A 26,626-nucleotide genomic window follows, 5' to 3' on the forward strand; every position below is an offset into this window, starting at 1 on the left:
TGTGTGTGTGTGTGTGTGTGTGTGTGTGTAGCCCTACCCTTCTTAAACAGTAACATGCTATAACACACTTCTGAAGTTTGCTTTTCTCAGTTAACAATGTATCATAGATTAGTCATTTTGACCACCACATAGTATCCATTGTGTGGATATACCATAGTTTTTAACCAAGCCCATACTGATTTCTAGTGTTTTCTGATATTTGTTGTTGTGAATAATTTTGTAATAGATTTGTGCATGTCTTTTAATTTTTGTAAGTTTATGTTTGGAATAGATTCCCTAAAATTGAATTGTTTGCAATGACCATCAACAGTGTATGAGAATGTCTGTTTCCCCACAACCTTGTCAACAAAGTATGTTGTCAGACTTGGGATTTTGCTAGTCTATAGGTGAGAAATAGTAACTCCACATTTTCATTTTTCTTATTATTAGTGAGGTTGAGCATCTTTTCATATGGCTAAGAACCACTTGTATTTTCCCTATGAACTGTCTATTCATTTTTCTAGCCCAGTTTTCTATAGGGTTGTTGATCTTTTCTTCCCCGTTTCAGAATGGGTCAATCTTTTCAGTCAAAATTTAGTCTCTAATCCTTTCTAATCATCTAACTTCTCAGATTATATTTTTAAGAAGTGGTAACTAGTGCTACATATTTGAACTGCAGTCATAGCAGCATTAAATATGAGAGAAAAAATTGGTCTTTTATCTATCAGCTTGTCAATTTAAAAAAAATTCTGCACCTTGTCAGGGTATTGTTTAGAAATGATTTTTCTCTGCCCATAAGCTTGTCATATCCAATCGACTTCTTGGCTATGTCTGATATGACTGTACAAATACCTTCTTAAAACTGATTATCACTTGTGTGGCAAACCAGCTAGATGCAGTCACTTAGATCAAGCTACCTCAAATTCCTTTTGGAAAATGGCAGGCCATTAGTAAAAGACAATATATAAGTCATTTACCATTCACTGATGCTGCTTCCTTGGCTATAAAGTAAAGGAGTTGGAAAAAATGATTGCTATACTCTTCTTTAAGTATAAAATTATCCGGCCTTGCATCACTTCATTTTCAAAAATCTAGTAGTGTCTCTGCCAAAACTCCAATAACCTTTCACTCCTTAATTCTTCCCCAAATGCCTTCCATTCATTATTCCTTAAACTATTACTTTTTTCTCCTCATGCCTTTTCTTATAGAACTGGTTCTGAAGTGTGGGCCCTGGGCCAGAAACATCAGCATTACCCGAGAAGTCAGAAATGCAAATCTTGGGCCCCGTCCCAGAGCTACTGAATCAAAAACTGGGGTTGAGGCCCAGCAACATGCTTAACAAGACTTCCAGGTAACTGATGCATACTAAAGTTTGAGAAACCAACAAATTAGACTATCCCTTTTCCACAATTCTTGGAATGCCCTTAGTAAAAGCTTTTAGCTTTTTATTGCACTTTACAGTGCCAAAGTTAAGTTTCAGATTTTTTCTTTCATTATATTCTCTTCCCAACTAGCCTATAAAGAATTATTTCTTCAACTTTTATCCTATCAAATAATCTAGCATAGTACTAGTCATGTTCCAAAGTTTTTAAGAACTCAACTACAGTTTGATTTCCTTTATTGTTGCTTTGAAGTAACAGCTCAATTAAAAATTATATCCCTTTTTTTTTTTTTTGCCCCCTAGGAAAATAACTGTTGCACTAAAGTGGGCTGAATGAACAAATAGGAAAATAGTTTCTAATGTCTGGCCTGAGCAACTTCTCTCCTGTTGTTTTAGAACTTCATACTGGGAAAATGGGGGAAATGTAGATGAAGCTTATGGTAGGCTCAGTAATCATACCCCAATATGTCCATGCCCTAATCCTTGGAACCTGTGAAGGTTACCTTTTATGGCAGTATGAACTTTGCAGATCTAAGTTAAGAAGCTGAGTTGGGGAGATTATCCTGTTCATCCAGGTGGACCCAACGATGTCTTCACAAGGTCCTTATAAGAGGGAACAAAGGGAGATAATAATGACAAAAGAGAGAAGGCCATATTATGGAAAAAGCATAGAGATTTGAAGATGCTACACTTTTGGCTTTGAAGATGAAGCGTTAGTGAGCTCCCATAAAGCAAGAAATTCAGCTCTAGATGCTGGGAAAGGCAAGGAAACAGATTCTCTCCTAGAGCCTCTAGAAGAACCAAGCCCTTCCAACACCCTGACTTTAGACCAGTGAAACTGATTTTGGACTTCTGGCCTCCGAACTGTAAGAGAATTAATTTTTGTTGTTTTAAGTCACTAAGTTAGTGGTAATTTGTTACAGCAACAATAGGAAACTAATAAGATTTTGACAAATTTTATTGTGAAATATTGGATTTAGAAAAAAGTACAAAATGTCAACAGTCAGATGTGTACAAGTACAGTATTTCAACAGTCTATACATGTGAACAGCTTAACAGTTCACTGGAGAATGCATATTTAGACCAATACAACCTAAAAAGGACTGCAATATTCACAGGCTATTAATACATAAATAACTTGAGCCCAAACAACCCTCACTGGTAAATGCTAATTAATAGTGGAAAGCAGGCTAAAAAGCACAATACAGCACAGCATAGTATCTCTTTACAGGTCCACATATAAAGAGTATCAGCTCATTATATCAATATACTACAGATTCAGGACTGGGACTCAATTACTAGTTTATGCAATTGAAAAAAAGTGTAAGTTATAAAATCAGGTCACGGAATAAAGACAGGGTATTTAATTAGGACTAAACAGTGTGAAGCCCCTAAAAGGTTTTAGCCTTAGAATTTACAAAGCTTATTTAGACCAATTTTCAATTTTAATGTTAGCTAAAATGGTGTGGGGGCAACTTTTTTTTGCAGCACCTCCCACAAGGTATACAAACTATTACATGGTTTACTTTAAAATGCACAACAATCACTGCAGACTAATGGCTATGAAACCAGAATAGAAAACATTAAAATCCATGTTAAGGCATTATCTATCACGGTTGAGAGTACTAAATGTAAGAAGATTATTATATGAAGATCTCATAAAAATAAACTAGTTTAATTTTTCCAAGTCTGACTGATTCAATCTTTTACTATCACTCGAAAATTACACTAGATTATGTTTCCAAATTGGACAAAGAATTATTTGGTATCACTTCATAGTGAACAAGTATAGGAATAGTCTACTGAAAAATGTCATGTTAAAAAGAATTGTTACAATCAACATGTATTTTTAAGAAAGCTGATCTTTGATATGACATTCATAATCAATATTTATCTAAAAACAAAAACTTTCAAAACTGGTAAATTTATTAACTGTTTACTTGAAACAAATTTATCTTTGCCCAAAAATTCCTAAGAGAAGGAACTCTTTACTCTCTATACAGTGTATTTAGCAATGCCTGATGCTTTAAAATTGAACTAAAAGTCTGTCTGACCAGATAATAAGTAGGAGATCAATTCCATTACAGGCTGAAAACCACTGGATCAGAATACAATTAATCGATAACTTCACATAACTTACCTTCACCCACCCTACCTTTACTTTTCATAGACAATTTTAAAGACTTTGAGACAATTTACTTATAAACAGTACCTGAATCTTATAGTACATTCCAATTTATTCAAAGAAAATCACTGATTGGATTAAAAAGTTATTTAATTTCTTCCAGAGTTGCTTTAAATTTACAAATTAAGTATGTGTACATAAATATTAACTTAGATAAGGCCGGCCCGTGGCTCACTCGGTAGAGTGTGGTGCTGATAAATATTAACTTAGATAAACACACATTATAGGATAAGCAGATATATGGACCATTGTAGAAATATCATAAATCTTATTTAAAAAGAGTAAAACATGTAACTCACAAAATATGAAAATGAAACCATATGACATAAAAAATAAAATTACTCTATCAGAAATGATTTAAAATTATATCTTTGGGGAAGTATTTTGCCAGAATTAAATGAATTCAATGACCAACAGCTTCCCTTTCCACACATAAAACTAACCACAAAGTGTTCTAAAATCTATATGCATTATCAGTTAGTTCTTAATGTTACCTCAAATGCAACTTTGATTTCCTTTTGAAATAAGCTTCTGTACATATGCATTATATACAAACACTTATTAAACATGATTTTAAAACAAACTATGTACAAGAGATCAGCATTCCTATAAATAAAAACATTAGGTGGCAAAAAGGCACTTGTAAGTAAAAATCTACAGTAGTTTTTACAAAACAAAAACACATTTTACCTTGAATACTGTACAATAAACATTAATTCCTATAGCAACAATGAAAATGCTAGGTTACTAATGCTAATGACATAACTTTTAAAAACATATTTACATATACTCTGAAGTTCATTTAACAAAAGCACCATTTAATTCTCTACTAAATTCTTGTTGATGCAAAGTAAAAACACAATTCCCCCCCAAAACCAGTGTTTACCATTTTCCTTGTTTAAAAGTTTTGTATTTCTAAGTTGAAAACTGTTTATCTGAAATTAGTATAGTGTAAAACATAAACCAAAACAAAAAGCCCTGCTGCTTTGACTTCTTGAGACCACACCTATTCTATTATTGCATGTTGCATTTTATAAAGAGCACTACTCATGCACTCCTTTACAACTGTTTAATACTATTGCTGGCAAAAAAGTTCCTGGATACAAATAATTAAAAAATTACTTCAAACCAGTTGAAGTTTATTTCAATGTTCCACAACTTAAAAAATGCTGTGTTTCATTACAAAAGTGAACGGGAGACACACCAATTTGTTAGGCGTTCAAAAATATTTTTTTCCACTACACAGAATTTAAGAAAGGGCTTCACAGAATTTTTTTTCCCCCAAATTTACATTGTAAGCAGAAACACTCAACAAGTAACTACTTTCTCAAGGAGATGTTAAGATGCTTCCACTTCTGTCGAACTTTTTACCCTTTGACAATGCTGCAACCTGTTTGAGCAGTTCTCTGTTTTTGGCCTGTAGGAAACAAAAACAATCGAGATTAAAAATGTTTAAAATACTATTAAGAGTCAGGCTGAAGAATACTACTCATTTAGTGCTGTTCTTTTCATTTATATAACAAAAGATTTCATTGAAACGCTAATAGATTAAATGAAAGAGTTGGCATATTTAGGTTCATCTCTTTAAGGCTGGACAGGTAGAAGGAAATTTCTAAATTGGTTTATCAGCCCTCTTTATAAATATAAATATAACTGTTCAAAGATACAATTGGTTACAAAAAAGGCAACAAAATGAATCCACTTAAAAGAAGGTCCAAATTTTAAATATGGAAAAAATGTTTGCCCCTTTATCCTAAAAACATGAAAACTATGAAAATAAGATGTATTTTATAATTAATAAGATCAAAGAATGAATCAAGTGTTGATTTGGGAGGAATATTTCCTGGCAAGCTGTCTGAGGTCTTTCATTTGATGTTTAGCTTTTTGTAGAACAAGCATAAAAAGTTGTTTTTGCAAAAGCATTAAGAATTGCCAAAGGCACTCTTTTAACTATTCACTTTCTTAAGCACCCATCAGAACCACCCTTTCTGATCTTACTTTTGTTCCTTTAATTGCCATTTAATTATTGGGCACTGGCTTTGGTGTGATTTGAGCAGTTCCATATCATCACTGTTTTCAATTTCATGAAAACCTAAATTTTTTTTTTAAACAAAGATTGAAAACTTCACTTTGACAAAGTTCTGAACTGAATCTGCACTCATTAGCAAATGTCTCATCCATCAGTGACAAAGACAATTATCCTCGAGCCAAGGTGCTATGACTATCATTACCATTTAGTGAGGAGGAATGGAGAAGTAGAGATCTGCAGTAAATACTTCCGTATTTTGACTGCCTTTGCCACCCTATGCAGTCTCTCAACTGTGGAAACTTATAGTAATAATATAATATATATAATATGGATCCCCCATTTATACAAATTAAGCACTTTTGAAGTTTCTGAGCCAAAACTGGGAGAATGATAACAATTTGTAGCCTGAACACTGTCCTAATGTTAACAAAACTTTAGAAGATATCCTCTGGCTTATATTTGAAAACTTTTCCTTCACAGGTTTCAAGATTTTTTTATTACCTAGACAGACTTTTTTAGCCTCGTGCTTCAATTTCTACTCTAATTTTAGCTTTTGTATGGTCAGATAACACCCTGCCTTCTCTGTTTGCCACCTTAAAGTGGTTTCGTGAACACAAATCTTTTCTAGACTTTGTATTTCCATTTCCCCACCCTTCTCCAATCAAATTTTTCCTAATTATCCTATGACCTCCAAAATGCCAGTATTCTCAGTACTGTCTTATATGTGCAAATGAAATCATTTTTTATGTTTGGTTGCATGATTACAGGGTTTCCCTATTCAAGTGTTACTAAATAAGATGGTAGTGAAGAATTTTAATTCGAAATACAATACCAATTTCAAATTTAGAAAACCATCAAGACGGGCCGGCCCGGTGGCTCACTCGGGAGAGTGCGGTGCTGATAACACCAAGGCCCCGGGTTCGGATCCCACACAGGGATGGCCGGTTCGCTCACTGGCTGAGCGTGGTGCTGACAACACCAAGTCAAGGGTTAAGAAAACCATCAAGAATTAAAGAGAATTTTTCCTTTAAATCTAAACAGTTTGAGAAGATGGGAGGACAAATAAAATGAGTTTATATGCCTGCCAGTTAGGGAGAATCAAGTAGCACACTCAATCAATTGATTTATTGCTCAGCTAACCAGTTCTAGTCAATGTGGTAGTTTAAATTTTTTCTTTAATTCTTACCTATATATTATTTAATTATGAAAAACCCCTGGCTAAAAATAGGAAATTTTTAAAAAAGAAATTTTAAAATACAAATAAGGGCATAATAAATCTATGTCTATAAATTTGCCTCACAGACCTCCACCAGATCTGAAATTTATATAAAAAAATGTTTATATGGACATACCAAATGATTAAAAAGTAAATTTCTAAATAAAACCAATAAATTTATAATTTTCATAGTCTATGTACAAAACCCAAGAACTCAAACATAAGGTCTTAAAAGCAGTTTTTCCATTTAATGCTTTAGTAGCTAATTTTCAATCTGCATTTATATATTTAGTTCCCTAACCATATCACTAATGTATTTATTTATTGATGAATTATGTAAGAAAATAAACAGCATATCAGTTGTTAAATGGACACATCTTATTCTAATTTAAGTATATTAGAATAGTGTCTTATTCTAATTTAAGCACATTAAAATTAAATTTTATAATGCCATATTTAAATATATTCACACTTAAATTTTTTATCCTAAAATTACTTATTATGCACCCTGCAAAAATCAATGAAATCATTTAAAAACTCTTAAGCAGGTTAGAAATGTTGCCCTAAAGAAAAGAATATCTTTATTAAGAATTACACAGATCCTGCTTTATATCCTGGGTTTGCCACTTACCTGCTATGTAACCTGAAGTATATTTTTTCATTTGTAAAACAGAAACTCCACCACCCCACTCAAAATGAGTTGAAAGATCAATATATAATCAAATATATAAAACACTTAGCCTAACACAGTGACTGGTACATAGCAGGCAATCAAATGTTAGTTACTCTTTTCCCTTTTAGCCTCTTGCCTAACTAAACAAACGGTAGAATTTTTTATTTGGTATTCTTAGTATTTTAGATGATTTGGAGGGTCTTGGGGGAGTGTTTTAGACCATTTTTTTTTACAATGTACAGTGCTTATTCCTCAGTTTGATAGTTAAGTTTTAAGAGCTGTTAGAGCCAGATAAATTTTGTGTTAAAGGGTTCAACTCCTTATCACAAAGATAAGAAAAATAGTTAACTATGTTTACTCACCTCAGTAGAGAATCCTACTAGTACACTGGCTGCTAAAGGGAGTGGGGTAAAAAGATGGCACTTAACTATGACAGAATGTCTCCAGCGATAACACAAAAGATACAGGAAAGTGCTCTGATAACAAGGATGAAATGGAAAGCTTGAGTAACCTGAGGTGGTGGGAGCCAGTGCAGAACAGGGGAAGTACAACTAAACCTAAGTCAGAAGATGTAGGTTTCCGTGTCACTATTCACTAATTGTTTGACCACAGTTTCATCTATAAAATGGGCATACCACATAACTCAGTTATTTTAAGGTGCAAATAAGACAGCATATATAAAATCGTGTTGAAAATGTCCTACTTCTCTATAAATATCAGTTACTTTTGTATTATATGAAACTTCAGCTACCACCCAAGAGGTGGGCTTAAGATACTAATCAGGCTAAACTGAAGTCAGGTCCTCCACGCTTGCAGGTAAGATTTAAAAAAAAAAAACAAAAACAGAAAATAAACTACTGTTTTGGGCCGGCCCGGTGGCGCACTCGGTAGAGTGCGGCGCTTGGGAGCGCGGCGGCGCTCCCGCCGAGGGTTCAGATCCCATATAGAGACCGGTCCACTCACTGGTTGAGCGCAGTGTGGGCGCGACACCGAGGGTTGTGATCCCGCTGCCGGTCACGAAAAAAAGACAAAAAGGAAAAAAAAGAAAAGAAAAGAAAAGAAACTACTGTTTTGAACAGTGGGAAGTACTAAGTTAAATCATATTTAAGTACCACTCATAGTTAGTCTGTTGATTCATTCTCGATCTATTCCAGAGTTTTGATTATATCACATTACATCAGAAATCATCAGGCGGAAGATTTTGTTACAGGTAATCATTCAGCATTAATAACTGAATGAGAAAAATAAGAATATCAAACTAAAAACAATACTTGCTGGTGGATGAAAAACAGTAATTAATGTACAAGCCTGACATGATACGAGCAATCTCTCAGGACAGAGAGCATATAGGTATTTCCATAAATCACCTCTCACTCAACAAATTATTTGAATGCCTACAATGTCCCAAGTTCTACGTGAGGTTCTCTTCAAAATTCTTTGTAACAGTAAGATCAAAGTTAAAACCAGGCAATCTGTACCCTGAATTTCAGTAAGTTCCTAAATCCTACTCAATTTAAGCTACTTGCAAAAAAGTGTGAATAATACAAAACCAAAAGATAGGAATAGCAAATATCCCTTGATGTTACAATGTTAAAAAAAAGGGGGGGGGGGGCAGTATTAATTCCATCCTTCAGAAGCTGTATTCTCCCATCAAGTCTGAAGTCAATAGGAATAGCAAATATCCCTTGATGTTACAATGTTAAAAAAAAAAGGGGGGGGGGCAGTATTAATTCCATCCTTCAGAAGCTGTATTCTCCCATCAAGTCTGAAGTCTGAATGCTGGCATAATCTAAGATTTTAAGAATTAAAACTTCTTAACCTTAAAAACCCTCACTCAAAGATTAATTCTACAAATGTCAGAATGTATAAATTAGAGAATGCATAATTAATTTAGTGTGGTCTGATTTCCAAATTTTATGAAACCTAGGTGCTAAGAACAAGCTTTAATAAGGGAATAATCTGTATCCTTGTTGGACGTTCAACATCTCTGCATGCCAGACATCAGGTACCATCTTCTTTGTTACTATGTGACTCTTGACTTTGCCATCTATTGTTCTGTATATTTAAACCCTGCTTAATACCCTTTGCAATGGATCACTAGCTACTGGCATATAGCAGAACTCTATCTGGCACTTTCCAAATCACAGTACATAGGTTAAGTACGCTCTCTTGACTCCATCATTGAAGGCAGCATAAATCATCTCCACTCGAGGTCCCTGATAATTGGTTTTATTTATTTTTCGATGACTGCCAATGGGGGGATCTTTGAACTTAAATCAGCATCATGCTCTAACCAAGTGGGCTAAATGGCCAGTCCCTGAGAATTGGTTTTATACACCCACCTTCCTTCTTATTATCTAGAGGGAAATAGGAAGAATGATTGCCATTAAAGACCTTACTTTCACCTTAGTTTCACGAATCTGTTTTTAAATTTTTGCTTTTGATCAACTGAACATACTCCAATGATCTCCTCCTCTGAAAACTCCATTTGAAGTTTAGGCAAAAGTATTTAGGATTAATACACCAAGTCACTTTTCGAGTAATTTCAAATAAAAACTTTTTCAAATAACTTTTAATGGGATCAGGGTTAAAAACTATTACAAAGTCACAGTCACAACTTAAAATGCACCTAATATGCACAGAACAGGCATACCAATTTAAGTCAAAAGATGCTTTTAGCCAAGTTTAGCCCTCCTTGCCTAACATTTTGTATAAATAATGTCATTCACCTGAAGTTGTTCCACTGTTTCTTTGTGAGCTTTTTCCATACTGTTCATTTTTGTTCTCAAATTTGACTCTTGGTACTGAAAGTCAGCCTTTAGTTCAGTTAACTGAAATATTAAAAAAAGAATTATACATATAGTATATTTTATATATGTGCACATACACAAACACAGATCATTTTAAATATTCTTCACAATAAACCCACACTTCATGATAAAAGTGGAAGATGTTAATAGCAGTTTCCTGAGTTTTACAACTTACCTAGAATTTGTTATGTAAAATGATGAATTCTATTTGCTTTACTGTAGTATAATTTAATGTTAAGATGATATGTGACCATCAGTAAAACTTCTGAGATGTTGCCTTATTGGGTTTTTTAAAGGTGACTTTACTGGACACAGAATTTGGCAACTGGTATGCCAACAGGAAAGTTTAATGGCTAATACCTTGGGAAATGCTTCAATGCAAATGTACTTCACATTAATATAAAAGTAAATATTAAAACTGATTTCAGGTTAAAATATTTCAATAATAAAAAGAAAAAAGTTTCACACTGGGCAAATATTAGGGCACTTCAAAAAGTTCATGCGAAGATTCATATTACCTTTTAATTCTATTTTTTCACGAACTTTCTCAAGTACCCTTATATTAAGAGGAATGTCTTATCAATCAAGAGCTGTATTGTTTTTATTTTTAAGTTTATGTCCAGGATTATGTACACGCCACCACCTAACACTTGAGGTAAAAAAGGAGGACAAAGCACAGAAATATAACTAACATAGGATGAGATGGGAAAGGTGGTTACTATAAAACCTGGGCTAAATAAGACAAATATAAGGAAAAAAATCAGTGGTTTTAGGAAGCAAAGAAGGCTACGTGACAATTTTTTCATAAATATAAACGACACGCACAAAAGTACAATATCTCATGACTTCAAACTAAAAAATAAGTTGTTATGTGATTTTCATTGATCAGAACCATGCAGAAGCAGCTTCAGGTTATTGTTAAATCTTTTTCCTTATGTCAGCTTTATAGGTATGCACATTCTTTTTGTAATTACTCGGTAGCTAGTAAATTGAAAGACATACAGAAAAAGAGAAAGGAAGGCATAGTGTCTTACATTCTTATCTTTCTGAATAAAAGCTCTTACTTTGGTCAAATGCAAAGAGTAACTAAATTCTCTCTCTCCATCTTCTATATTACAAATGAATTCCTGTTCTGAAATGCCAATTCAAACCAGATTAGCTAACATAATTATTCTGTTGCCTCTGTGTGTTGCCTCCAGACTATGAACCTCTACACTGTGTGTTGCCTCCAGACTATGAACCTCTCAAAGATAAGTCTCATTTATACATCTTTGTATTCTTATGATCTAGTACAATGTCTGGTTCTCGAAGTCACTGAATAACTGTTTGTGAAATAAATTCAGAAAAATAACTTGGTTGTCTTAGACTTACAAGGAAAAGGTGAAAATGTGCTGCTATTTTAGGCTTATAATTATTATTTTCCTTACAACACTGCTAATTTCAATGCCCATTAGTTTTTTTTTTTGTTTTTTTTTTAAAAAGGGACACTAACAAAAGCAAAAAACAACTAACTGCACCAACACAGAACAGTCACGTTAGAAAGAAAAAGAAAAATCTAAAAAAAATAGTCAATATTCCACAGCTTATTACTACTTGGTTTTGGAATCACTGATATGTTGCAGTAAGCTTAGCATTTTATTCACTGTTTCTCAAAGTTAATGCAGATACACCTGGCTTTGTGGGATAGAACTGTCTCTGAAATTCTGTGCATGGAAAAAATTTCCATAAAAGCTTATAAATTTTGGGCTGGCCCAGTGGCGCACTTGGTAGAGTGCGGCACCCGGGAGCGCAGCAGCGCTCCTGCCGAGGGTTTGGATACCATATAGAGACCGGTCTGCTCACTGGTTGAGCGCGGTGCGGGCGCGACACCGAGGGTTGCGATCCCGTTGCCGGTCGCGGTACGGGCGTGACACCGAGGGTTGCGATCCCGTTACCAGTCACGAAAAAAACGACAAAAAGGGAAAAAAAAAAAAAAAGCTTATAAATTTTAAAAATGCTGTTAATCAAAAACAACCATAAGAAAAAGATACCCACAACTATCCTATTTTTTGTCTTTTATGTCAATCCTAATTTTCATATCCTGAATTTGCTCAAAGGAACAAAAATGTATTAAAATAATTTAAGTCCACTAACCATCAAGGTGTGGGAAAATGTACCAAAGTAGAATGCCAGAAGTAAAGCCAGCTCAGACTCAAACACTACAATGGATACTCAGAGATCCATAATGGATATACATATTTATAATCATGTCTTGTTCATTATTTTAAAAGAATTGTTTTCAATGTTTTTCTCTTGCATACTGTTTTGATATAGGTCAAACTACACTGTCGGGAACAATAAAGCAAGTACAAAAGTAGGTTCTACCCTCAAAGATAAACATCAGTAACAGCACTTATGAGCACTTAAACATACATGCCAGGAGCTGTAGTAAATACTTTCCATTTTAATTTAATCATCATAATCATCCTATGAGATAGTATTAACGCTCCCATTTTCAAAATGAGAAAATTGAGGCCTGCCGAAGTGAAAGCACTCTGCACAATGTCACACAGAATGTATTACAAATGGGACTTTAACCCCGCTATGGCTAAATACTTCAAAACTCCTGTTTCTTGCTCCATGCCTGACCACTTTTAGGCTATACTGATTTCATAGCATAAGAAAACCTTAAATCTGGCTATACTTGTTAACATTCCTCTTTTCAATAAATGGATAACATATTTGATATTCCTCTTAACTAATAAACAAAGTTACAATAAGTACACTTACTTCCTATAAAGTGATCTTAGACATCTGTTGCTAATCACTAACTACTACACAGGAAATTCCCAAACCATTACTTTTCATCAGTTATTTGATCGGGATTGATACAAATTCATGATCAAAGGCTATATTCAAGTACTTTCTCAAATCACAAGAATCTACACAACATTCTATTTATATCTCATTTTTAAATTATTAAGATACTAGGTAATTTGTAATTATCAAGCAAGAGTCAAGATGTAAATCTTACCAGGGTCACTGAACCATGTTCTTACCTTTTTATCTTTTTCTAAAATGGTCTGGTCTCTTTGCTGTAAGAGACGCTTAAGTGACATCACTTCTTCTTTCAGTTGACTTATAAGGACAAAATTGTCTGTTCCCCCACTATCTGCTGACTGATTTATAGAGCTACTAAAAAAGAAAAAAGCAAAGCACAGTTAAATGAAGTAGAAGGAAAATTAGCAGGTGTTCAAATTGCATAAATTAGACAATTCCACAAACATCCTTAAGGCTAATGCAAAAAAATATGTACCTGACAGAAATGGATGCAACTGGCAAATTACCTTACTAATGGCACACATTACATACACCTGCAGAAATATAATTCAGTATTAGCTTTTAGGGGGTCAATACTTCTAGTGTAAAGCAATAGGCAGCCAATTTGTACAGTAACATCAGCAAACTTTTGGCTAATGAACTAAAACAAAGTCACACATAATATTTTAAATCTAAAAACATTTTCTAAGCAGGTCAATTTAAAATATCACAATTAGATTTGTGTTTCTTTGAAGATTAAGATAAAGAAAATGTTCTCTACTCAGATTTTTTTTTTCAAAACCCAAATTTATTCCCCAAATAGAACAACATACTTCAGTGCCACTTTCTTATTGCCAAAATAAAGTTAAATTTTTAAAAATTGATTATGTTTACTCTTCTATGTGACTTGAAGTCATCAATGTAGAAGATACATGTTTCTATTTTATCTAATAATACCTGGCAACCAACCATAACTATTCAACTAAGTTGAATTTTTACAACACTAAAGGAATTCATTTTTACCTATCTCCATTAGATGGCTTAGATTCCAATTTGGGCTTTTTCTTTGGAGTCTCATTCTGAATTGCTGAAGAGGATTTATGGCTGAAATCAAACATTAATAATAATTAGAGGAAAAAGGGCAGACATACTAATTGATAAGTTATTCTTCTTCCCTCAAAATATTACTAAACATGATTGACTTTTTAAAGCCTAAGTAACAAAATTGAAGGGATATCGCATTTATAAAAATACATTTCAAAATATTTCAGAAAACATGTTAATGTATTTACCTCTGTTTCCATAGTCCCTGCTCTTGTTCTGGACTTAGATTGCTGATTCTGAAAAATATATAAATGACATCCAATAACAATATTTATTTAATACATATACATTTACCAGTATTCTTTCTCAAAAGAATCAAATTGTTTATAATGTTTTGTTCAGAAAAACGCAAATTTAATGAAGTGCTCAGACTAAGCTAATATATACTGAATAAATCACGTTCCAATGATATAGATTCTAATCAAGTCCCTACTAGCCTTAAGTTCTTTAAGAAAGGTATGATAATAGAAATTAAATTTTCTTTTTTATCAGGATCTCCTTAATTCAATTTAATATCATACTGAGGGCTGGGGTATAAAAGCATGAAAACTACAACAGGGTTCTATAATTATAAAGTCATTATACTTTGGCTACCCTTACCATTTCAGCAGAAAATCTGTGTCTTTAAAGTTCAGGCTTTCCTAATAATCCTAAATAGAGACTTCTTTTCGAGTAGCTAAAGTTGCTCACAATAGTGTGTCAAGTTGAACAAGGAAATATCTTAATTTTTTTGATTTCTTCCTGGCTTTCCTAAGAATACTCTCTAAAGTCAGATCTCTCTTTAGTCAGTAGTCTGGAGAAGTCATGCTGAAAATACTGGGAAATTCCACAGTAAACAAATGATTTTACTCTTATGTATAATTAATACTACAAGATGATTCCTTTTCCATTTCGCCTTAATACTAATAACCTTTTTATAATTCACTATGAATCCTACATTTTTTTCTCCTATATTTGCACATCAGTCAATCCTTCACTAACCCTTGGCTTATTCACTCAACATGTGTAGAGCATCTCCTATGAACCAGATACCACATATTTGTACAATTTAAGAGATGTTAGACCCGGGCTGTGTGATCTTGGGCAAGTTACTTAAAATCCCTGAGTGTCAGTTCCCTCATTTGTAAAATGGGTATAATACATATCTTATAGGGATATGAGTATTTTTTTTTTTTTTGTCCTTTTTGAGACCGGCCGCACTGCGCTCAGCCAGTGAGTGCTGTGAGCGCACCGGTCATCCCTATGTAGGATCCGAACCTGTGGCGGGACTCTCCCAAGTGCGCCACGGGCTTGGCCCGGGATATGAGTATTAAATGAGGTATATATGCAAAAGCACTTAGTACCATCCCAGTATTTATGAGTATATTTTTAAAAGTTCATGGAAAAATTTATATTATCTTTTAATTCTATTTTCCCACAAACTTTTTGAAGTACCCTCATTCAAAATAGATATATGTAGATATATTTGTCTGTGTCTGTGCAAAATTTACTATTGTTTTAGCTGTAGAAGCTTTTTAAGCAAAAGTAGAAAATAAATCATGTCCTTAAGAATCAGCTATACATAAATACCAGGTTGGGGAAACAGTAGTTGTAATCCTATCAACCTGAGTTATTCTTTACTTGTGACAATGAATGGCAACCCTATTGAGGAATTCAGTTACCATTTTGTTTCTTTAACAAATTTCATTATAAGCATTAGCAAGCCATATAATCACACATGAATTAAAAGCACTAACCAGACCTAAAAGTGAGAACGATCATATTAATAATCATTTATCAGAAACTCTTGAAATTCCTTACTTAGACTTCTGAGGGTTGTCCATTCCTGGATCCAGATTAACCCTAGTACCACTCTCTGCCACCACCATCCCTGCCAATCATCATCTACCGAAATATGCATACTCCTCATATTAGTTCTAATATACTGAACTTAAGACAGATTCTACAACCTACAAACTGGTTGCCTGTTCATCAAATACAAACTAATATTTGTATTTCTTAAGTAATCAAAAGGGGAAAAAAAATTGAAAGTCACTGATAAACTCTTCCCTTTACTTCCGAAAAAGGGAAACATTACATTCTTTCAAAAAAATTACGTTAGTCACATAATTTGATGTTTATAAATATACTCTGATTGTGTCTTTCCACATCATGTTAAGGTAAATTTATCTGTAAAGGACAGGGCAAAGAGACATTTTGGCAGTCTTAAGAATAGGTCTGACATATGTTATTATGGTATACAGTTATTTTGTTATATTTTTTCTTAAAGCAAGAAGCAAAAACAAGGAAGATTTATGTGTTCTTTGCTCCCTGGGTACTGTGATATAAAAACCACAAGATTTCTTCAAAATAGCCAGATTAGAAGTCAATGCATTGCAGTCTGCCACTATCATACCTAGAAAGCACAATGTGTTAAAAATGAACATCAGTGCCACAACAAAACCTCATAATCTACTAGGTGCCTATGTACAGTTTAGAATTAAACCTTACTAATTAGGTAGAACTATATTATTTTCCAAAAATACCATTATGTGTTCCAAAACGTGGTAGGCATCAGTTTTCTGTAAATGGAATTATTTTTTATTAACTACCTGTAACTTTAAAGACTCATAGAGAAATTTAGGAAAAAATAATAAGTCATTCTGAAAATGGGTGTATGTATTATGTCCCTATTTTTTCCATTTTAATTTGTGTGCTTATAGGAATTCATGTTTTAATGTTCTTGATTTTTCCATGAAGATTAAAATCACATTTAAAATACATTTTATACTGCACACATAAAGGGTTAACTCCACCCCCCACCAAGCCACTTAAAGAATCAAGGAGTTGTGTATATTTGAATAGGGTTCTTGCCTATGTGTTTTAACAAACAGTAAACTACTACTAGTTAAAGATAATGTTTCTCATACTTGGGAACCTCCAAGATTAAGTAAAAAATCCTAACAATCATTTAAACAAAAAAAATATTGTGGCCTTTGTTAACTTAAATCATTGAAGTATTAACTCTGATGTACCTGTATTTTGACTTCATGATATGATCATAATTTTAGATTCTCCAAATGTCCTATCTTTTACTATGGTAAACACCTAAACACATTCCATATGTGTAATTTTATACACTGAATAAACTGGGGACATAACCTTAGACACTAAAGAAGTTTACCATTTACAATGGAAACTAAACCAGCACAAGCAACATTTGTAAGAAATAAATAATATATGGCACTAAAATGAAAGAGAGGATTTTAGAACACAATTTCAAAGTACTTACTTGTGATGGCTACTGCTGTGACGATGGTGATGGTGATGATGGTGGTGATGATGTTTTGAATGATGCTGGTCTTTCTCAGTAAGAGATGAAGATGATGAATTTGAATGTGAAGATCCCAGGCTCTTCCTTTGTTCTTTTGTCTTCTGTAAAACTCTCTTGTATGATAAAGTACAGAGCCAGCATAACAACTTCCCATCAACCTTTTAAGAAAATATTTGTATTAGATTAAATGCACCCATACACTGGCTGTAAGTGAAACCAGGTAAGATAAACTGCCCAACTTCCAGCTGTATTTCACACATTCGTACACACATGCATGCAGCCATGCATTCACAGATCTGCAAAATGGAAAATAAAGTCAGACTTTTAGGAAATTTGTGAAAATGCTTATTTGGAGGAGTATAAAACTGGTGAAGATGATGTATGGACTCCCATTAGTTTTGAGCCATTTTTAATTTGGAGAGAGACATGTTACCCTTTTTCTTATTCTTGGAAAGCAAGCATAAATTGATGACATACTTCCAAGAAATCTAGTCTGAATTCTTAAATCACTGTGTAATTACTAAAATGATAAAAGTACTTCCCACTACAGTAAATATTATGAATTTATAGGAAAGCAGGACTGCCTAAATGACCTTTACAATCAATTCTCATTATTTGCAGATTTCGTAATTGCAAATTTGCCTATTAAAATTTATCTGTAACCCCAAAATTAATATAGCGCTTTTATGGTTATTTGCACACATGCACAGAGCAGCAATAAATTTGTGTCACCCAACAGCACGTTCCCAGCTGAGGTGGAACAAAGTGATGCTCTGCCTTCCTGTTTTTAGCTCCCATACTGTAAACAAGTATCCTTTTCATGGTCTATTTAATGCTATGTTTTTCAAGTTTTTGTGTTTTTTGTTGGTGATTTCAATGTTTAAAATAGTCCCAAATAGAAGTGCTTAAGTACTGTATAGTATTCCTATGCTCAAGAAGGCTGTGATGTGCCTTAATGAAAAAATAACATGTGTTAGGTAAGTTTCATTATGGCATCATTATTGCTGTTGGCCATGATTTCAATTAATCAATATATATACTAAGTATGTTGTCTTTAAACAGAAATACACACAAAATAAGGTTATGTATTGATCAACAGACCAACATTTTTTGTCTGGAGGCAGGAACCTAATCCCCTATTTCCCTTAGAAGCAACAATTCAGTATTTACTAATTCAGAGCTTGTGGCAACTTTATAGAACATAACTACCACAAATAATGAAAACCAACTGTATGTGTCAAGGAAGAGGAAAAGGAACTTCTTTCCAAAATTCAGATTAAACCTATAAAAAATTAAACCAAGTTTCTGTCTTCTGTTTGTTCACACAAAAATTGTTGGAGGGACATGTCTTACAACTAGGGTACATACATTGCTGTGTGGGGACCTGGGGGAGCCTCTCAAAGACAGTCATCCTCCAAATCAACTGATACTGATAGACAACAGGAGGCCTGTGTGAATGCTGATCAGCAGAGGAATGCCACATGCACACACATACTTATTAAGTCACTGTAGGTAAAGAAAAACAAACAATGGTTTCAAATATGAGACCATATCAAAAGGCACAAGACTAACTTTGAATTTTAAGTGATAATGTGCCATCAGGTATTTTTTCACACCAGCAACTTCAAGTAACCAGGAAAATGGTTAAGTAGGTGAAAGGATTTATTAAACAGCAATTAGTAAGTCTCCCAAACTAAATAGGGGATAACCAAATAGTACAAAATAGCCATCACAAAATATTTTTTTAAATTATAGTAATCCTAATTGATCAACATGGATCTACACACGATGCAAACAAGGAGAAAACTATTGCTGAACTTTCCTCTTACTACCTGCTTTGAGACCCAAAGAACATATCATGTCTCAGCAGTGTATTAATTATAATAATTTCCAACTTGTGTGGCAGTTTCTTTAATTTCCTTAAGATGTCATAACATAAATTAAACACACCTTTCTCCTTCCTTCCTCCTTCCGATCAAAAGCACATTGTTGTTTGCACTGTTCACAGGTCTGAGGTGGTCCATATTTTTTTTCTGAATTTGTGCAACGCTGACACTTGGTACCAATAAACGCTGCGATTATGTTACAGTACTGACAAGGCTTGGGCTGAAAAACAGGTATACGTTTTCTTTAATGGACATTTAAAAATATTAAATATTAAATATTTGCTGCATAAAATATACCCAGTGTTACATACATATTTCTGGGATTAAGTAAGAAAATTAATGTATAAAAAATTAGTTTTCTATCAAGAATGTAATCCTGTCACATTCCATAACATTTACCATTTTTCTATTCATTCAACTAATATTTATTTCTAGAGTGAGGAAACTCACTGTTACTGTATTAAAACATTTACACAGTAAGAACATGAGAAATATGTATATTTACAACTTGCATAGTTTATTATGTAATATATAAGCTACACATGAAAAAGACCTCAAAGAATAAAAATAAAGGTACACATATATAGAAAAGTCTCATGTATCCAGATTTGGGGGAATGAACTAACTTAATATCCTGGTTAGCTTAATTACTGTAACATTTGTTCAAAAAAGGGCCGGCCCGTGGCTCACTCGGGAGAGTGCAGTGCTGATAACACCAAGGCCCCGGGTTCGGATCCCATACAGGGATGGCCGGTTGGCTCGCTGGCTGAGCGCGGTGCTGACAACACCAAGTCAAGGGTTAAGATCCCCTTACTGGTCATCTTTTAAAAAAAAAAAAAAAAAAAAATTTGTTCCAAAAAAATTAAGTTTTCATCATACATAAATGTACAGATGATACAAAAATATATACTACAGTTGAGTTTTCAATTTAAAAAAAATTGGCACAAGCATACTGAACATAAACTATACAAACATACCTTGATTTTCTTTGATATTCAAAAGGCAATTCAGGGTCAAATAGAGCTTTAAAGTCAACACTTTGACCAATAATACATAATATCAGTATAATATAACAATAATTACTGTAATATACTCACACATGTAGACAACCTGTACTAAGATAATGTCATGACATCTGTAAATAAATACTTGAATTGTGCTGCTGTTTAAAAATAGCTTGAGGTTCTGAAGGGGGGAAAAAGTTTGATTACACAAACTTTATGGATAAGTAGGTTCTCCATAACCAGTCGTTTGCTATATTTGAGTCTTTAAAGAACAGCTTCACAAATTTCATGTTGAAATTCAATACACATAAAATATGCACATAATCTGTTTTTAAATGTTGCCACCTTCCCAGACTGTCTACAGAAAATTCCTTTCATGGAATATTTTAGTATGTTGAAATATTTTTTTTTTTCCTTTTTGTCTTTTTTCATGTCCGGCAACGGACCGCAACCCTCAGTGTCGCGCCCGTACGGGACCTGGACTGGCAACGGGATCGCAACCCTCGGTGCTGCGCCCGCCCCTCGCTCAGCCAGTGAGCGGGAACCGGTCTGTATGTGGGATCCGAACCCTCGGCGGGAGCGCCACCGCACTCCCAAGCAGCGCACTGTAGCAGTGCGCCACCGGGCCGGCCCCTAGTATGTTGAAATATTTAAGAACACTGAAATACATGTTTGTTAAAGGCTCATTCATCTCTGTGACGAACACTGATAGACCAGTAACAATCACATGAAGATGTAAGAAATACTTACCGTCCCAAATTGCTTCACATTTTGAGCACACTTCTTACAAATTGTGTTAGTTTTGCTGAAAAGGAAATTATATACAGATGATCACATTTACATAGCTTTCTGAGATAATAAGCTCAATGCTGAAGTAAATGAACTTGCAGTACTTAAAACTTACTCTAATACAAAGAATTTTTTAAAAATATATAAATATAAGGACATTTTTAGGGTTGTTTTACCTGAATTTATTTCTCAGCTATTAACTTAAGACAAACATTTTTATAGTATTTTTTTTTTTTTTGGAAAGGAAACAAAACAAAAAATCCTAATGTTTCCTATCTAGGTCCCAAACCTTCACACTTGCCACTATTAATGCACAGCATTACATATCAGTGCCTACCTAACCTGTCACTCGGTCATTCTTCATTATCACGCACACACCTACTAATAAAAATGTTTGTTCTTCTTTTAGGCTACTTTCTTGAGGGTGCCCTCCAAGTGGATTCAAGAGTTAAAAAAAAAAAGTATGCGTTCTTCCACTGGTAAGAAGTTACTAGATTCCACCCTTGGAAAGCAACTGGTAACAGTATAGATCTTTCCTCAGGTCCGTTAATGTTTTACCAGGTTTTTATAGCTTAACACTAATTATACGAGGATCCCTCAAAAAGTTCATGGAAACATTCGTATTATCTTTTAATTCTAACCTTTTCCATGAACTTTATGAAGTACCCTCATATGCACTTTCATTAGTAAGGCTGTACATTTTCCAAGCAATAATTTATTCTTTACTTTCTCATGTGTAAACTCAAGTCTAGTTATAAAATAACCACTGTTCTTTTGTCAACATTTTCTCTCCCACCATATAGGTACAAAGAGCTTAAAACTCAAAAGACTAAACCATTTTTTAAAAATGCTTTATTACAAATATGGGATCACAACCCCCAACTATTCCTTACAGACCACACTTCATCTTTAACAATCAAAAACTGTTCAGTATACAAACCTCTCTTGCTGAAATTCTGATCTGCAGTAAGTACACTTTACAATAGGATGCGCAATCCGACATTCCTGTAATAAGACAACACGTTAGTCAGGATCTATCTCCAAGTCCCAAATCTCACTTTTCTGGTAGGAAATGATTACCCAACCTAGTCAAATGTCTAAAACATCAATAAAATCTGGCCCACAACATAAACAATTGGGTGATTTATCATATTAAGTGGCCGATCACATATAATTTCTTAGGAAAAGAATAGTTGTCTTTGTCTCAGATGTGGTAATTTATTAATTACAGATAAATGAAGAAAGCTGTCAGGGCCGAGTTCAAGGATTGGTTAAATGTAAAACTACTTATTATTTTACACCGTTGCTCACAGACAGCATCCCGGCTTTAATGGGATGGGAGGAGCTCCAAATCATAGAGCATTCTGTTCCCAAACCAGTCGCTTCGCTTTCCTGGACAGGGAAGGAGGATGCCATCAGCTTTGCGGCTTCAGGTTCCTAGCAAGAAAGTGCAAAAACCGTCCCCTGCCTCCTGGTGGAAGGAGAGGACAGACCAGGCAGAAAACCGAGATGAAAACATCTCCACCCCAGCCTCTCTGCGACACAGACAGGTGGCTGCTTCACTCAGCCCCACCCGTGAGACCCCCGGACGCTGCTGGGGCCCGGCCCCCTCCTGGGCCGCCTGGAGGAGGGCAGGATGCTGTCTCCTTCTCAGGGCCTTTCTCAGTTAATGCCCAGCCCTTCAGAAAAAGGGGTCCCCGGATGGGGAGATTGGGGCTCCGGATTCCCCAGCCCCCGAGGCACCGGCGAAGAGAGCGGGGCTGCAGTGCGGCGGACACCCAGCCCCCTTGGGCTACAGCAAAGGAAACCCCGCCCGCCCGGAGCCCACGGACCTTGCAAAGCTGCTGGCCCTGGGAGAGCTCCTCGAAGGGATAGCGCTGGGTACACTTGGTGCAGGCGTACAGGGCCGAGGCCGCCATCCTGCTCAGTCTCCTCCTCCGCCGCCGCCGCCCGCTCCGAGGCGGAGCCCTACAGGCAACTCGGGCGCCGCCGTCACCGCCGCCCGGGCCGCGGGCTCCTCCTCCTCCTCCCCCTCCCCCGACCTCGCGCCCACCAGGGCCTCGCCGCGAGAGCCCAAGGCCCCGCGGAGGCCACCGCCGTCTCCCTCCGCCTCCACTTCCGCCCCAGCCCACCCAGTGACGCCGTCCTAGCCGCTCCCGCTTAGGCCCCGATAACGGCGGAGGGAGACGAAGCGGACAGTTCGATGCGGTTTAGCTGCGCGGCCGCGGATCCGCTTCCTTCTCGGCCTCCCTTCACCATCCCTGATTGGCTACGGCTAGTACTACGTCACTCGACCGCTCCTCCCAACTCTTAACCCCGGCTACGCAAGGAGCTCCCACAAAGGGAGGAAGTCACTGGCCAATAAGAGCCCAACGCTCTCAGCGCGCGAAATCCCTTTTAAGCCCGCCCCGCCCAAAGGTCCTGGTCGCGGCTATTTCTAGCAGCCGGTCTCAGGTTTGGGTGATAGTGTCCTAACCCAATTGGGCAAATGTCGGCGAAAGATTTGTTCTCTACCACTAATTGCTCCGTACGTTTCTATTGGACCAAAGCATTAAGCCCCTCCTAACCCTGTTTGTTATTGGCCAAGAGGTAAGTACTTCGTACGGAGAGGTGTCCCCAAGTCTAACGCTGTCTTCAGCGTATAACCCAAGGAAACCGATGAAGTGTTTAAATCTCGCATTCGCTTTTATTCTGTTCCAGAAATTCCATTCAGTTGCTGCTGGCGACAACAACCCCTTGCCCACTTTTCCTCCTCGAGCAGGCCCTCCCTTTCGTAGCATCCCCTCAGAGCCGCCTGGTAGTCTGCGGCGTTACCTGCCACCGGCGGTTACAGCTACTTGTGACGTCACCGAGGGAAGAGGCGGACTCTCTCCGACAACAGGAAGACGTCCGCTTTTTTGATTGGCTATTGAAGACGTCCGTTAGGACGTGTTGCCCTTTCCGTGTGCGCTGTGAACGTGGGCCTCCCGGTGGGGGTGTGTGGCAGGGTCTTCTAAGGGCGGCACCAGCACCCCCGCCCTGTCCATCAGGGGTTCAGCTTAGGGTCGCCCCTGGTGGGCGGCTCTCGAATCTTGAAGAAGAGCACAAGAACCCGGATCTCCCAGAGCTGTGGAGACTTGCTGGGCAGGCAGGAAGATGGCGGCGGCATCGGTCTCTGCGGCTTCTGTTTCTCAGTTCTCGGTAAGAAGCGGTTGGCATTCGAAAGGGTTCCAGGTCGTTCCTTGGCGCCTTTTCGCATTTCCTCACGCTTCCGGGCGCTCTCGGTACAGCTTCTGACCTCATTCTGAAAGACGGCGGCGGGCGCTTGGAGCGTCCCGCGCTGCCCAGGTTTCCACTGCTCCTCCGTCGAGGCTGCACCCTCTGGCTTCTAGTGAAACGGGCCTGGCCCGTTTCTATTCCCCATCCTTCGTTCACTTTTCGGCCTAGCAGCTCAGGTTGCCGGACACTGCTAGAGCTCGGCTGGGACGACTGAGCCCACTCCGTGGCCTGCGAAAACATACCGTCTTTGGTCACGTGGGTGTAACGGCCCCTCTTGGAAACTCGCCGAGACCAGGTAGGTGCGCCAGTCTAATAGACAGCTGTTAAGTAGTCCGCAGTCTCTTAAGCGCATTCCAGTCGTTGTTTATGCTGTTTCCTTTGCCTGTAGTTCCTCTTCTCCCATTCTCTCATTGATGTGTTGGTTGATTCTCCTAGCCCCAGCGCGCGCTTCCCGCGTCCCACCGTGTTACCAGGACTGCAACGTGGAAATGCCGTTTTGAAGAGGCGGCAGGAGGAACTGATGTTAAATATTATTTTTGCCTTTACAAGGGTAGCCAGAAAATTATTGGTATTAGTCGACTTGGAGTGTCGAACGCCTAGTGTTTTGGAAACCTCCGCATTGGGAAGTGATTGGAAACGTGACAAAGCTGAAATTGGATCCTTTTTCTGTCCAATTAGCAAATGCTCAGTGGCTGGCCTAGTGTACAGCTTTAAAATTTACTCAGTTGAGTAGGATAAAAACCCTGCTCTGAAGGAGAAAAGCACTGAAGAGAAACTACATGTAATTGGATGATGATTGCACAGTATGGTTTGATAAGTAAGTGCTCAATGCTGAAATAATCTAGGGAAGAGTGATTAGCAATATTACTAAAAGGTAAGATGGATCTAGCTGCTGGTTGAAGGACTGGTAATTGCTTGTCACAAGAATAGGTTAGGAAGGGAAAAAAAGTCACCGTCGACATTTTGGGGTATGTGCTAAGACGATGGGTACTTTCTAGAATTTTGAGATAATGTAGAATGAGCAGAGGTAATACAGACGTAGAGTTAGGCAAGATGAATTGGAAAAGTAAGTGAAAACATGAAAAAGAGGAATAGTGTGGGAAGAAATCAGGAGAATATCATGGTAAAGTAATTTCATTGAAGCTAAGGGGGAAAGATTTTAGGGAACGCTAAGAGCTGAGTTACCTTGGGGAAGCCACACTTTTCTTCAGTTTTAGGTTTCTATGGCTATTAGAATTTGATAATGAGGCCAGAATTATCATGTGGTTTCAGCAGAGTAGGAGTAACATGTTTGTAGAGAGGTCTGGAGAGATTAAGGAAAAATAACGAATGAAGAGTTTGCCGTTTATTCAGGAGTTAGGTCAGTAAAAGGTAAGGTAAAAGAGGAACTATTAGAAGTGTCAATATGTGGATGAGATTATACGGAAGACATAATTAAACTTGGGAGATGAGGGCTTTTCATTGCTCTCAAAACTTAGCACTCGGATGCTGAACAAAAAATATTCTTACAAGTGTTGAATTGAGCTTTGCCATGGCCACCTAGTTAACCTTTAGGCCTTGTGATAGCCTTGACAGAAATCCCAAAGAATGTTCAATAGGAAAACATTTTTTTATGTGCTAAACTCAGATTTAAATGGATACTAAATATCAAGAGTACACTAAGAATATTTGGGATCATTTACAAATCAAAGTATAACAACTTTCTTAACTTGCTACATCAAAATGTCTAATTCAGAAGCTACTATTTCTCGAAACAAAAATGACTAAATTTAGTTGGTTTCTAGGTGCATAAGCAATGGCCTTGCTTAGATGACCTATCAGAAATAGGGTTGCCATTTCTAACAGAATTAAAAAAGCATTTAGGTTAACAAACAGCTGATCATAACATAACATAAAAAGACTTTAAAACTACAACACGAACTCAGAAGGCTACTCATTCAGATTTCAGCGTTGTAAACATCAACAACTCATATGTAGTCAACATTGATAAATCCAGCATGGGTCTAGTTATGTAAATGGAGGCGCTTTTACCATGCATGGATTTTTTTTCTTTTTTCACATGCATCTCTGGTTCAGAAGAGGTAAGGATTTTTTATTTTATTTTATTTTATTTTCTAATTTTATTTTGTCAATATACAATGAGGTTGATTATTGTGGCCCATTACCGAAACCCCCCTCCCTCCTCCCTCTCCCCCCTCCC

General features: G+C 36.4%; 2 protein-coding genes across 4 annotated transcripts in view; one reads left to right on the forward strand and one right to left on the reverse strand.

Annotated features, from left to right (window-relative positions):
- Positions 1-2,300: 2,300 nt before the first annotated feature.
- FAM76B (family with sequence similarity 76, member B) lies at positions 2,301-23,143 on the reverse strand. Of its 3 annotated transcripts, none has more exons than XM_008583345.1 (11): positions 23,001-23,143; positions 22,109-22,173; positions 21,130-21,184; positions 19,440-19,595; positions 17,448-17,647; positions 14,365-14,412; positions 14,096-14,176; positions 13,312-13,444; positions 10,193-10,294; positions 3,751-4,962; positions 2,301-3,693 (listed from the first exon to the last, which is right to left on the reverse strand). In XM_008583345.1, the coding sequence occupies exons 1-10, from the start codon at positions 23,085-23,087 to the stop codon at positions 4,873-4,875; spliced, it is 1,017 nt and encodes a 338-aa protein (XP_008581567.1). In that variant the 5' UTR covers positions 23,088-23,143; the 3' UTR covers positions 2,301-3,693; positions 3,751-4,872. The 3 variants fall into 3 exon arrangements, with proteins under 3 accessions (XP_008581567.1, XP_008581560.1, XP_008581552.1); XM_008583338.1 differs by having other exon boundaries at positions 13,312-13,447; XM_008583330.1 differs by lacking the exon at positions 23,001-23,143 and adding an exon at positions 22,480-22,900 and having other exon boundaries at positions 13,312-13,447.
- An 878-nt stretch (positions 23,144-24,021) lies between these two features.
- The window catches only part of CEP57 (centrosomal protein 57kDa), a 39,629-nt gene continuing 37,024 nt past the window's right edge, over positions 24,022-26,626 (forward strand). The window contains exon 1 of the mRNA XM_008583355.1: positions 24,022-24,348. Within this exon, the coding sequence (XP_008581577.1) occupies positions 24,304-24,348 (45 nt within the window). The 5' untranslated portion in view covers positions 24,022-24,303. The remainder of the gene's footprint in view (positions 24,349-26,626) is intronic.

The sequence above is a fragment of the Galeopterus variegatus genome, unplaced genomic scaffold (assembly GCF_000696425.1).
Source record: "Galeopterus variegatus unplaced genomic scaffold, G_variegatus-3.0.2 Scaffold97, whole genome shotgun sequence".
NCBI classification, from domain to species: Eukaryota; Metazoa; Chordata; class Mammalia; order Dermoptera; family Cynocephalidae; genus Galeopterus; species Galeopterus variegatus.

Coding starts and splice junctions, on each gene's coding strand:
- FAM76B (XM_008583330.1), bottom strand. CDS start 22,584: ATGGCATCCTCCTTCCCTGTCCAGGAAAGCGAAGCGACTGGTTTGGGA. Junction 21,185..22,108: donor TCAGAATTTCAGCAAGAGAG/GTTTGTATACTG, acceptor TTTCCTTTTCAG/CAAAACTAACACAATTTGTA. Junction 17,648..19,439: donor AGGAGGAAGGAAGGAGAAAG/GTGTGTTTAATT, acceptor TTTTCTTAAAAG/GTTGATGGGAAGTTGTTATG.